The sequence below is a fragment of the Phascolarctos cinereus genome, unplaced genomic scaffold (genome assembly GCF_003287225.1).
Source record: "Phascolarctos cinereus isolate Bilbo 61053 unplaced genomic scaffold, phaCin_HiC Scaffold_4;HRSCAF=312, whole genome shotgun sequence".
Lineage (NCBI taxonomy): Eukaryota > Metazoa > Chordata > Mammalia > Diprotodontia > Phascolarctidae > Phascolarctos > Phascolarctos cinereus.
The window spans coordinates 644972688-644986169 of NW_027555847.1; the positions used below are offsets into that span (position 1 = coordinate 644972688).

General features: G+C 36.9%; 1 protein-coding gene across 3 annotated transcripts in view; it reads right to left on the reverse strand.

Annotated features, from left to right (window-relative positions):
- TRAPPC9 (trafficking protein particle complex subunit 9) overlaps nt 1-13482 on the reverse strand; it is a 942595-nt gene that overhangs the window by 832931 nt on the left and 96182 nt on the right. For all 3 annotated transcript variants that reach the window (XM_020967021.2, XM_020967026.2, XM_078153761.1), the window contains one exon: nt 10183-10326. In XM_020967021.2, coding sequence (XP_020822680.1) covers nt 10183-10326 — 144 coding nt within the window. The remainder of the gene's footprint in view (nt 1-10182; nt 10327-13482) is intronic.

Genomic DNA, 13482 nt, shown 5'->3' on the forward strand with positions numbered 1-13482 from the left:
CTCCAGGATAGATACCCACGTTTCTTTCAACCATTTCCTTTGAGGACAGTTTTGGCCTGTGTCATCTGAATATTCTCTGCCCTCACAATGTCATTCTAAAATGTAGCTCCCAGAACTAAATACTAAGACTCCATATGAGATGTGGCCAGGATGACGCCTGGCATAGCACCTTAATTATTACTCAGTATTGAGTCCACTAAAGCCCCAGGTCTTTTTCACATGACCCATCATTTTAGTCATACCCCAAGCGCCCTGTAGCTAGATTACTGATTTTTTGAACTTATGTAAAGGACAGTTCATTTATCCCTACTAAATTTCATCTTCCTCAACTAAAATCCTTCTGCCCCTCTGGCTCAAACATCAAGGTAACCTAGGTTTTCAAAGGCTATACCAAAATGGGAAAGTTCAGGCAGATCCTACCAAACTATAAAGGCTCCAAATCTAGGCCTAGCAAATATGGGGGCATGGGGAGATGCAGTATGCATGCCCTAAGGTAAAGATTCTTCCCTATCACATTCCTTCCATTCTTTGTCCATTTGGGAATTTTTAGTTTACAGGGAGAGAGGAAAATATGGACTGGTATCTACCAACTTCATCTAAAAATATATGGTCCATATATACTTTTAAGAACACAGATTGGAAAGAAAGTAGGTAAGCATACTCCTTTAGCTTCTATCTACACCCCAATTAAAGGCAGGATATACAAACTGATCCACAATAGTGGACAGAATTAAGTTTACGTTAACATTAAAGTTACAAAACAAAAAAATAAATAGATCAACATTTTAATCTAATTCAAACATTTATTAAGCATCTTTTATGTGCAAAACACTGCAGTAGATATAAAGTTAAATGAAACAGTGCTTTTGCATACCTATAATGCTTTGTAGCCTCACATCTGCCTCTTAGAATCCCTAGTTTTCTTCTAAGCTCAACTTACGCACCACCTACTACATCAGGGGCTCTTGACCTGCAGTCCATTTTTAAAAATATTTCAATAACTGTATTTCAGTATAATTTCATTCTTTTCAAATAAAGTATATATATTTTTTAATTGCCTTGAAAGGCTATGGAATTATAAAGCCTTTCAGAGCTGGACTTCCATGGAATTTTACAGGTCACCTAATCTAATTTCCTCTTTTAACAGATGAGAAATCAAAGACCAAGAAAAGGGAAGTGACTTGCTTAAGGTCATCCCAGACCTATTTTCTGTTCTGAAAGAAGCCCAAGGAATGCACTGGGAGGAATGTAGGTCTGTTCACCTCAAAAGAATCCCTAAATCCTGGGGCAGCTAGGTGGCACAGTGGATACAGCACCAGCCCTGGAGTCAGGAGAACTTGAGTTCAAATCCGGTCTCAGACCAGACACTTGACACTTACTAGCTGTGTGACCCTGGACAAGTTATGTAACCCCAACTGTCTCCCCCCCAAAAAAAAAGAATCTCCCTTAATAAGTAACAACACATAAATGGCAAAGCCAAGATTTGTGTCTTCAATATTACAATCTAGAAGATGTAGAGATCTGATGATTAAATGTTAAGAGTCAGATTAACCTTTAACTGTTTTTCACAAGAAAGCATTTTTATTTGCACATACACCCAGGATGTCATATTAGTGAATTATCAACTTCAATAATCCAAATTAAATGAAACAAATTTAAAAAAAGAAAAAAGAAAGCCAACCCTATACCCTAACTGTAGCCTTGCTGTAAACACGGGCTTTGTTATAGGACAATCTTACATCTTCCAGTAACTAATACTCCAGAGCAGTTTGTTTTGATACTAAATCCCTTTGACAGAGTTTACTGATACTTCAACAATGCTCTTAACATAAAGCCAGAGATTAACCAAATTCATAATTTACATTCTGTTCTGAGATAACAAAGATCACAGCAAATTTCTAATGTACATAAATTATAGCTTTTAAGAAGGATATAGTTTGAATGTAGTTCCAATGTAAATGGAAACAATCATCTATACCATTATGAGGTAAGAATACTAGCTGGTATCAGTGCTTTTTTGTATGATCTCACCATAGTATGGATTAAAAAGTAGACAATTCAAAATGGCATCATTACATCTAATGTTCAAGGAAGCTAAGTGGACTTCCATGTGTTACAAGGGACTGAATATATTACTGTAGTTTAAAAAAAAATTGGTAATGTGAATTTGAAACAGCCCTGAACTTTTTGTGGCCCAAACCCTCTGCTTAAAATCTCGCCTTCATTCTCAATGGCCACTAGTTACCTGCCCTGATGAAACTGAGGAGGAAAGAGAAAGATATCAGCATTCAAAGTATTCATTCAGTCATCATGCTAATGATCATGCTAATTAGCATGCTAGCATCATGCCAGGTGTATCTGCTAATAGTTGGAATAATAACCAAAGTAGCACTCACTACTTCCAGGTACCTACCATGCAGAGATCTCAGCACATTAAACCATACCATTAAGAAGGTGTCAGTGAGGCAATTTCTTACTCTCACTCAGAAATTCAGTGTCAAATGTTAATTTATATCTGTTGCCCTGCTCAATCTGATTAATTAATCCTTCATTTACCTCAACACCTAAATCAATAAAGATATGTTCCTAAAATGGTTTGTTGTTGTTTTTTTTTATTATCTACTAGAACCGGTAACTTCTGCCATTAACCTAAATGACACTCTGAAGATCAAGTAGAAAACATTAAAGTTTTGGCTGGAAAGTGAGCATCACTGAACAACTTACTCATTAAAGTCAAGAGAATCAAAAGAAAAAAAGCAACAAATGTCACAGTCATTTTCCTTTTTACCTAAACTTTTCTACCCACAACAATGAAATACACATCTTAAAGTAGGCAGAAAGGGTAATGAATGGCGCCTACGGCAGGCCATGAAATCTCTAACTAGAAATAATTTTTATGTCAGTAAGAACACACAGCCTATTTTACCACCAATGGAATCTCCACTCTGACATTTTTTTCTCAAATAACCAAAAGAGTACACTTTGGAAAGGTGTACATCTGTAGCTTTTTTAAAAAAATCCATCAACCTAAAACCAATAAGTTGGACTTGAAATCTGGATCTTCAATATTCTTTCTGCCCTTAACATCAGAAAGATCAAAGTCCAAAGGAAAAAAATGTAAAACTTCCCTTTTAATGCTATTCATTGTAACTGAAGGCAAAAAGCATTTGTGTGAGTCATTGCTAAAAAACATACTTGAACTCATGTTTGCATACAGAAAATTAAAAATCCATTAATTTGGATTATGTTTATACTTCGGTCAACTATAATCATTCCCTTATTTCAATTGAGACTTCTTTCCATTTCTCATCTGATAAAAAAGTTATAACAATATCAATAAAGCAAGCCAGGAAGCATTTTATTAAGCACTTATTATGCACCACTCACTGTGCTAGTAACTTGGAACAGATGGAAACGAAATTGTCCTAGCCCTTCGAAGTTCACATTCTACTAGAAAAGACAGTAAGGACATATGTAAATATACACAAGAGATTCAAAATAAACACCGAGGGGACAACAGCAGCTAGGGTACACAGCAAAGGTTTCACGTAGAACAGGTGTTCTTAACACCTTTTGGTTTTATTTTTTTCATCATGGACCCCTTTGACAGTCTGGTGAAGTCTATGGACCCCTTCTTAGAATCATGTCTCTAAATGCATAGAATATACAGGTTTGCAAAGGAAATGAATTATATTGAAATATAGTTGTTACCAAAATATTTTATAAAATAGACCACAGATTAAGAACCCCTGATGCAGAAGGTGGTATTTTAGTTGAGCTCTGAAGAAAATTAGGGATTCTAAGTAATAGATGTAAAGACAAAAAGCATTCTAGGTCTCCAAAGGCACAAAGATAGGACATGCACCATCATGTGTGAGGAACAGAAGGCCAATTTGACTGTTCCCTAAAGTGTGTGAAGGAGAGCAACATCAAATAGGGATAGAAAGGAAGGTGGGTTCCAGTGGTGAAGGCTTTATGTGCCAGTCTGCATTTAAGCCTAGAAGTAAGTGAATCCCTGGAGTTTACTAAGTAGAGAGTTAACCAGAACTCTCATGTTCTGCCTGTCAATAGATAGGGAGCTAAATCAAATGGCCCAAGGCAGGAAAGTTGGAGATCACTGAGAGGAACAAAAAAGATCTTTACTGCACAAAGGGGCATTCACGCAGGTGAAAGCTCACTAGGAGCACAGGAAAGGCTCAATAGACAGGTTAAAGCCAGATTATAGAGGGCTTTTAGCGCTGGCAAAAGAGTACGAAACTCCAGGGGACATGGGAAGCGCAGGAGACTTTTTTTTTTTAAACAGAGCAGTGTTATGAGTATAACTATATATTAAGAAAGTCAAATCTGGTTTTCATAGGTAGGATGTGTGTGGGAAGAGGGTTGCAAGTAAAGAGTAGTGAGGATCTACCTGTACTACGGTGACAGCTGTGAGAATATGCAAGAGGTGCCACAGAAAGAGAAACCGAGTCAATTTAACTCAACTTGACAAACGTTTGTTAAGTATCATGTGCCAAACACTGGGGATAAAAAGACAAAACAAGGAGTGTCTATAATACTAGTGGAGTACAATATGTACAAAGATGAGTAAAATAAAGAAACATATACACACATACAAACATAAAGTAAATTGAAGATAGAGATAGCACTAACAACAGGGGAAAGGCAGAGTCAAAAAAAAGGCCCTAAGAGATGGAATAGAAGGAGTGCATTCCAGATAAGGGAGACCACCCGTGCAAAGGCACAGAGGTGGAAGATCAAGTCAGACAATTTCACTGGACCAAAGGGCACATTAAAAGAGCAACAAGAAATAAGACTAGAAATTTAAGTAGGGTCTAGGTTTCAGATGATTTTAGATGCTAGGCTGATGATTTTATTTCTTATCCTAGAGGGAAAGAGAAAACCACCAAAAATCTCTGAATGCAGGACAGCTAGGCAACCTGACAACTGACTTTATGTGTGGGGTTACGGCATGTAAAAAGTCAAAGCTCATACACCGAGATTTTAAATACAGCTGACTAGGTGGTGCCACTAAAAGAACGGAGGGGAAAAAAAGGAAAGATCTGAGGGAAATACAATAAGCTCATTTTGGAACACACTGAGTTCGAGGTCACAGTAGAAAAAACAAGTAGCAATGCACTATAAGCAGTTTGACATGCAGATGTAAAGCGAGGGAAAAAAGGTCCATTTCCATCTACCCATGGTTCCATATAACCTATTTCAAGGTGTCTTTACATCAGGATTGTCAAGAAAGCAGAGGAAAAGGTAGAGAATACAAGAATGGTACAAGAAGGAGGCAGAGGCATCATAGGCAATTAAATTGTAGTTATCTTAGAATATGTGCTACAAGTTTATAAAATACTCCCTTTCCGAACCTCGTGCATTCTAGATAACACAAAAGGGAGTACTTGGTGAAAACCATCAACATGTACCTCTGCCATGCTCCCACCACCCTAGCAAAGACACACACAGATAATGGAAGAGCCTACCAAATGAGATCGAAGGAATACTGTGCTCAACAGGTTTACCCAGATGGCCCACCGGCATCTCAGACTCAACATGTACAAAATAAAACTCTTATTTTTCCCCTTAATGCACAGGTTACATAGGCACATTCCTTTTTTTTATCTTTAAAATTATCCCATGAAGTAAATGCAACAATACTTTAAAGATCTATAATTTTGGTCAATCTGGGCATCCCCTTCTACCGCTGCAGGCTGCAATCTCTCTATAACTTAGTAGGCGGTCCTTGAAAGCTGCCGTGATAGAAAAATTCACCACTTTACAAAAGGTGTGATGATGAGCCTCTCCAAACGGAGCCAGGCTGGTTCTTGGAACGACCAATTTACCATCAGGAGCTTGGACTCAGTCAGTATAGCCTCTGAGAAAACAAAATAACCTCCACATCACGATGAGGTAGGTATAAGAATAGGATTCTAATGGTAGTGAGGTAAAAAGCAAAGGTATTATTAACCCTACTTAAAAAGAGAAAATAGAGTCTTAGAAAAGATGAAGGGCTTTCCCAAGATCTGCTAGCTGTAAGGAACTCAAACCAGAGTTTCTAATCTCAAATGGTCTTTGACCACTACATTTTTACATGAGGTGAAAAAGCCGAAAGAAAGTCTCAGGGCAGCTACAGGGTGAAGCGGATACAGCACCAGTCCTGGATGCAGGAAGACCTGAGTTCTAATCTCACCTCAGACACTTGCTACTTATTAGCTGTATGACCCTGGGCAAGTCACTTCACCCCACTGCCTCTCCAAACCAAAAAAAAGTCTCTCCAATCCTACCACTTAATCACGTTATTGCTTAAATTCTACTATTAGAGTAACTGAAAATGTTAATTATAAAGTCATGTGCTTAATACCATAAGCCATGACTGTAAAATACTTGTCTTAGATTCAGACTACTAGGTTCAAGGCCCAACTCTTTTTCTCACCAGCTGTGCAATTAGGAAACTATATGTACACAGGTGAGAAATTCAAAATAGACAACCTGTCAGCCTCAGCTTTTTCATCTACAAAATAGAAACAGTAACACCTGCACTACCTACCTCACAATGTTGTTGTATAGAAAGCATTTTGTAAACCTAAAACACTTTGGAAATATGAGGTTATCATATCATAAAAGTAATTCTAAATAATAATACAATACAAATTGTATTTGTATTGCAATACAAAAATAACAGCCCAATTTTATAAATGAAGAAACTTTATAAAGCCCATGAAGAATTAAACTTTGTCCAAAGTCAAGCTAGTTACTGTCAGGCTGGTGGGAAGAGAACCTTCTAGACCTTCTGACTCTGTCCTTTTCCAAAGAGATTTCAATTAAACTAACTACCATTAACCTAAAGATCTTTAAGGACATTCCTATTGGTTCCATATTATTAAATGGCCCAAGTGCTTCTGCTTTCAACCTAAGTGCCTTTGAATCATTAATTAATATGACCTCAAAGAGTCAACATAATGCTTTAACATTTCATATGAAAACACATCTGACGTCTCTGCAACACAAAGACAGCACTATCATTGTGATTAACCTCTCTTCCCAAGAGCACAACTGAGGGTGCTCTATGAAAAAGATATGCTTTATTATGAGGCCATATGAAAGCCACCTTCTTAGAGGGAAAAAAATCATGTTAAATAGGAGGAGGAATTCATAAAGGAAGAAGACCTGGGGTCAAAATCTAGCACTGACGCTCAACATCTGAATGGCCTTGGGCAAGTCACTTAACCTCCATGAGTCTCAACTCTAAAGTTCCTTCCAGCTCTAAATCTATGAACCTATATTCAAGATAAGGATGACAAATTCTCATATATTGATGAACAGTAAGGTCACCAAATCTGATGAACAGTAATATATTATATTATATAATAATTATACTACTATATTATAATAGTAAGATACCTTTCAACTCTGAGATTTTTTAAGAGGTTGTACTGAGAGAAACTCTTGTAATGAAATCATTGGACTTGGGGAAAGAAAGGAAAGTGGTTAAAAAAAAAAGAGAAACCTAGATTCAAGCCTGGTTTTAGCTTGTATTACTTTGTGAGATCTTGGGAAGTCACTCAACCTCAGGAAGTCAATTCTCTGAAACTCAGATAACAATACTTATCTTGTAGACTTCACAGAATGACTGTGTGGCTCTTATGATATAATGCATATGAAGCACTCTATAATCATAAAAGACTAGTGAATATAAGTTGTACTTATTAATTCCAGGATTCTCAGCTTTTAATAATACTCCACATACATAATAAAAAAGGAAGAAAGGTGAGAGGAAAGGAAAAGACAAATAGAAGGGAATAGAGATAGAGAAGAGAGAAGGGAGAGAAAGAGAAAAGCTGAAAGGAAAGGAAGAAAGAAAAGTAGAAAAAAATCATTACCATTATGGAAGCATTTTTCTTTTCACATAAACTGCTTGATTGAAAAATATAATTTAATCAAGTCTAAGTGTTTGGCAGCTACCAGAACCGAGATGATGAGGCTCTTCAAACTTTAAAAAAAAATTATGTGAATATCATGGAAAGAATTCTTACTAGGACAGCTTAATTCAAATTCAGATTTAGAATTTATTTATTTTCCCCTCCAGTACTTCTGGGAGATATCACAAAAACATGTTTTCAAGACCTAGGTGTGAAAAGAGCACCACACTAGGCACTGCAGAGAGATAACACCAAGGAGCCAAATGCAAATTCCTAAAAACTCCCAGAAGGATAGTGAGTGATTTGGGAAATACAGAAAGATCCACAGATGGCCACAGCTAAATACAGAACTGGTTTTTCTTTTAGCACTCACTAAAGCAAACACTAAAATCACAGATTAACTGAAAGGGACCTCAGAGGCCACAAAATCCCCGATGTTTTACAGCTGAAGGAACTGAGTCTAAAGTCACGTGGCTAGTGTCTGAAGCAGAACATGAATTGGGTCACCTAGCTTGCCTTACTACAAAGTGTCTAGTTAAACCATGTGCCAAATGTGGATGAAGTATCTACAAAATTAACTAATATTTTATCTGTAATAGTAAATAAGCATGAAAAGATACTACAGATCAAAGAATGTCACCACACGGATTCAGACCAATAATCAGAATTTTCCTTCTGGCAGTAACTAATTATTATTCACGGATAAATTAAAATGATAAAAAAACAGGGACCTCCTTCTTGGAAGAACTAAAGAAGGGCAGCAACAAACAGCAATAACAAACTCCAGAAGAAGTTACTGTAGGAGAGATTATCAACATCCTCTGGGGGAAAAAAGACCCCTAATATTCAAGATTGTGGGTCTGTAGGAATTTACCCAGAGATTAGAAGTAGATGACAGTTGGTCAATAACAATAATAATAATAATAGCAGCTAGCATTTATATAACACTTACCATGTGCCAGGCACTGTGCTAAGTGCTTTACAAATATTATACAATTATATCTCATTTGATCTTCACAATAACCCTGAAAGGTAGGTTATTATAATTCCCATTTTACAAATGAGGAAACTGAGGTAAACAGAAGTTAAATGACTTGCCCAGGGTCACACAATTAGTGTTTAAGGCTGGATTTGCACTCAGGTCTTCTTAACTCCAGGCCCAGAGCTCTACCCATTGTACTACCTTGCTACCTAGTAGGTGTCTATTTATTAAGAGACTGTTGGGGGTGGGGTTAGAGTGTCTATTTTGTTTTCCTCAGTCATTCAATAAAACTTTTCTTCTTTAATTTTGTAAACAAGATCTTTGAAAGGGAAGAGAGAGAAGTTGTATCAGAACACTGAGTGGTGTCAGGTAGTGATTTTCTGAGATTTTCTAAGTGGAGGCTATAAACCAGAGAAGTTAAAAATCCTCAAATATGTAACATACCTTTAATGCTGTGAGAGCCAAAGATAGAAGGGCTATTATAACGACTTTGATGAAGATGATTCCCAAATCCAGATCTCACACCTCAACCCCCACCCCACATCTCCACCAAACTCCAGATACACATTTCCAACTGTCTGCTGGTTATTGTCACCTAAATGTACCAAGAGCACCTCAAATCAGACCTTTCCCAAAACAAATTCACTCCCTTTCCCCCGGTATTTGCCACTTCTCCCAAGTTCTCTATTCCTACTATCCTCCCAGTCACCTAAGTTGAAAATGTCAAAACCATCTTTGACTTTTCCCTCATTCTCCTCTCCTATTATTCAATTCATCATCTTGCCCTATTTTATTTGGCCTCTGAGATATCTCTCAGAATTCCACCCATCTTTCCATTCATCGCCTCTCATTTGGAATAATTTGTCATCTACCTCTAGTCTGTCCTCTCTTCAATTTATCCTTTCATACAGTTGCCTATATAATTTTCTTAATGCCTCACTCAAGTCACATCACTGCCTGGAACACAGTAGGCATTATATAAATGCTTATTCTCTTCTCTTCTCACCCTGTTGAAAAACCAGAAATTGTTCCCCACCACTTACTCAAAAAAAGGTATGTGTCTCTTATGTGTTAACTTAAAACAAACACCCTGAGGCCACAAATGCACACAGCTAAGCATAGCCTGCTGGACAGCATTTATTTACTTCCCAGAACAATTCCTGAACTGAGGCAGAGAAATGGCCAGCCTGTTTACCTTGGTTCTCAACAATTATTCCAATTGTCCAAGTATTAGTGTGCTTTAAAAAGAAAAATGAATTTTTCACAAACTTTACTCACCCTGATCAGACAAAAAATCCAACATGGTCTGTAAAAGGAAGGACAAATGTCTGACTGAGAGCGCAGGATTCCCCATTCTTCTGGAGGCATACACTAATTCATGAAGTAAGCGCATCTGCACGGCTGCCCATCCTCTGTGAGTTCCTGCAAGAAAAGAATCAGAATAATTTTAAGCATTCAAAAAATGACAATTAGCCTTTTTGGAAATGCATAATGATAAACTATGTAGAAACTTGGTGATTCAAAAAAAATGCTTCAACTATCATAGCATCACAGGATATACAACAAGAAAAGGTCTTAGAGATAACTGATCCAAGCCATTCATTTTATAGATACAGACAGTCATGTGGATAACAGAGTCTGGATTCAAAACCAATGTCCAAAACAGATTTCATTATGTTTCTCCCAAACCCACCCTTCTTTGAACTTCCTGTTTGTTTGTTTTTTTTACCAAAGGTACCACCATCATTCCCAGGTTCACAACCTCTGCATTATTCTCCATTCCTGATTCCTTCACCTGACACCCAATCAGTTGCCAACCTTGTCCTTCCTACCATCACAACTCCAAATCCAACATACTTTCCACTACATCATATTCCCTTCACCAAAAAGAAAGAAAAATCATGGATTCTAGACATATATGCCATGTGGAAGAGAATACTGGGATTCAGCATATTATCAAGGTCTTCAGCTACATGCCCAGCATCGTCTAATGGAAGAGTACTTGACTTGAATCCAGATGATCTAAGCTAAATCCTGACTTCCTGGGCAAGGCCCCTTCTGGACTTCAGTTCCATCATCTATAAAATGAATTTGAAACCTTCATGAAAGCTATATAAATATAAGCTATAACTAAATACAAACAATTTAAGAAAAGCCATTTTGCAACTGAATTATTACAATAAATTTAGGACAAGAGATAAGCATCGACTCTTTCCCTATGAGGAATATAAATATCTAATTTGTAAAAATCTGATGATTTTCCCCCCCAGAAACTTGTGATATCTTCCAGGCCTTCAACATCATTAACCCAACACTGACTTCAATACTTTATGGATCTATGATTTTGTCAATATAAATATCCTCTCCAACAAAAAAGTTTATAATCTCTCTGATCCAATCACATTCTATCTTGTATTATACTTATTTGGGTATATGTTATATTTCTTCCCCTTCCCCCCAAGAGATTGTGAGATGCCTGAGGGCAAGAACTATTATTTTTTCATGAACTCAGGTCCTAAGTTCCCACAAATGCCCTTTGCACTAAGTCACAATGCCTACTGGTCTCTCAGGAATCCTTTAAAATACAAAAATAATAGCATAGTACCTTTAATATAGCAGTTACAGGTAAGAAAAAAGGAAAGTCCTCTAAAATTCTCAGTAGAAGCAGAGGCACAAAAAGCAATGCAATGAGGTTTTTTTAGAGGTTTAATAAATGTTGTATCTAATTTAGTCATGAATTCAAGAAGATCCAATTAAACTAACTTCAATGCTATCCTATTAAGTCTATTTTCTAATTTTCAAATTGGACCAAATATGGCATTGCTAAATTAAAAAAAAAAGCATAATGATCTAGCTAGCATGAGAGACGATTAACAACAAGTAAGCCGGGGTTTTACGGCACTGCTAAACATTAATATTGACTAAGCCATAATTTCTATAATTCAAATTACCCTTCCTGTAAAATAAAAAGACTTTTTTTTTGTTAAGACAGATCTGCAACTACAACTACAAAAGTGTATAAGCCCAATAAGCTGCCAAAGTGATAAATTTTTCCAGCACAATATTTTTAATGCTTAAAAGTAAGTTTTCTAGTTTTAGAGTTTATTGCAGCCACTACCTTGGCCATTAACAAATCCATTTGGTTTGTAAGGCTCCTGTCCTTAAGGGTTCCTCGCAAACATGTAATCCCTCACAGACAAAAAAGGCAGAACAGAAAGACTGCCCAAAAAGCCATGCAATCTCAACATGAACAAAATAATAATAACATGTATGTATATGTGCTTATTATGTGCCAGGCACTGTTCTAAGCCCTTTACAATTACTACCTCATTTGATCCTTTACAACAACCCTGGGATGGAGGTGCTATTATTATGCCCATTTTACAGATGAGGAAACTGAGGTAAACAGAAGTTAAGTGACTTTGCCCAGGGTTACAAGACTAGGAAGCATCTACAGCTGAATTTATACTCAGGTTTTCCTGATGCCAGGTCCGGGTGATATAAGCCACCTGTCTCATTAAAAAAAATGATAATAAATTTTTCCTTATAATGGAGAACATATTGGATTCTGAATAGAGTGTATGACTGTTCCTATCTATAAAGTAACCTATCACCAGTGAAAAGGTTCATTTTAAACAATTCTGTAGCTTATTACTCTTAAACAAATTGATATAAGAGTGGCAGCGTGGCATAATGGATAGCAGCTGGCCTTAGAGGCAAGAAGACCTGGATCAAGTCCAGAATTTTACACATCCTGGATGTGTGGCCCTGGGCAAGTCACTTAATCAACTCAGTACCCCACGCTACTCTCTATAAATGGACTATAAATGGAAGTGCACAGAAAGTTCTAACCCACTTGGTAGAGGAAGCTCTTCACCAGGAGCTCCCCACATCAATTAAAGCACAGGTCTGAACTTTTTTTTTTTAATCTTTAAAAGTACATTTCTCCTCAAGTACAAGTCAATTAGATTCCAGTTACTCATTATTTTTATAGGATAAAATATTTTGAATTATTTACCATTACAAAGCATTTTCACATAAATTATCTTATTTGATTCTCACAACAACTTCATGAGGTAAGATGGGTAGGGCAAAAAATTATCTCAATTAATAGACTGGAGCATAGAGAATTTGAGGGACTTTTTGAAAAGTATACTGCTAGTAAATGGCAGGGCTAGGACTAGAACCCAGGGTTTTGACTGTAAAGCACCAGTGGTTTTGTCACAGAATTAATTTGGGGGGGTTAAAACCTTGGATAAATGCTTAGCACTGCCATGTATGATTCTATGAGCTGCCCTTCTCATTTTCTCCCCACCTGCATCACATAATTCAGAGACTAATGACATCTGTTTGTATGAAGGGTTATTGTGCCAAAGAGGGGAAAAAAAGGGATAGAGGAAAAAAAAAGAAGTCACAGACTGGCACTGTGGAGGGGCAGTATGTCCCTTCATCATCAAGTAGAAACCAGGTCTCCACGAGGATGATGAGGCTTTTCTGGCCAAAAGAAATTAATGTATTTATATTTAAAGGTATTTCCAATTCAACCTTCCATTTACCTGCCAACACCAATATATACTG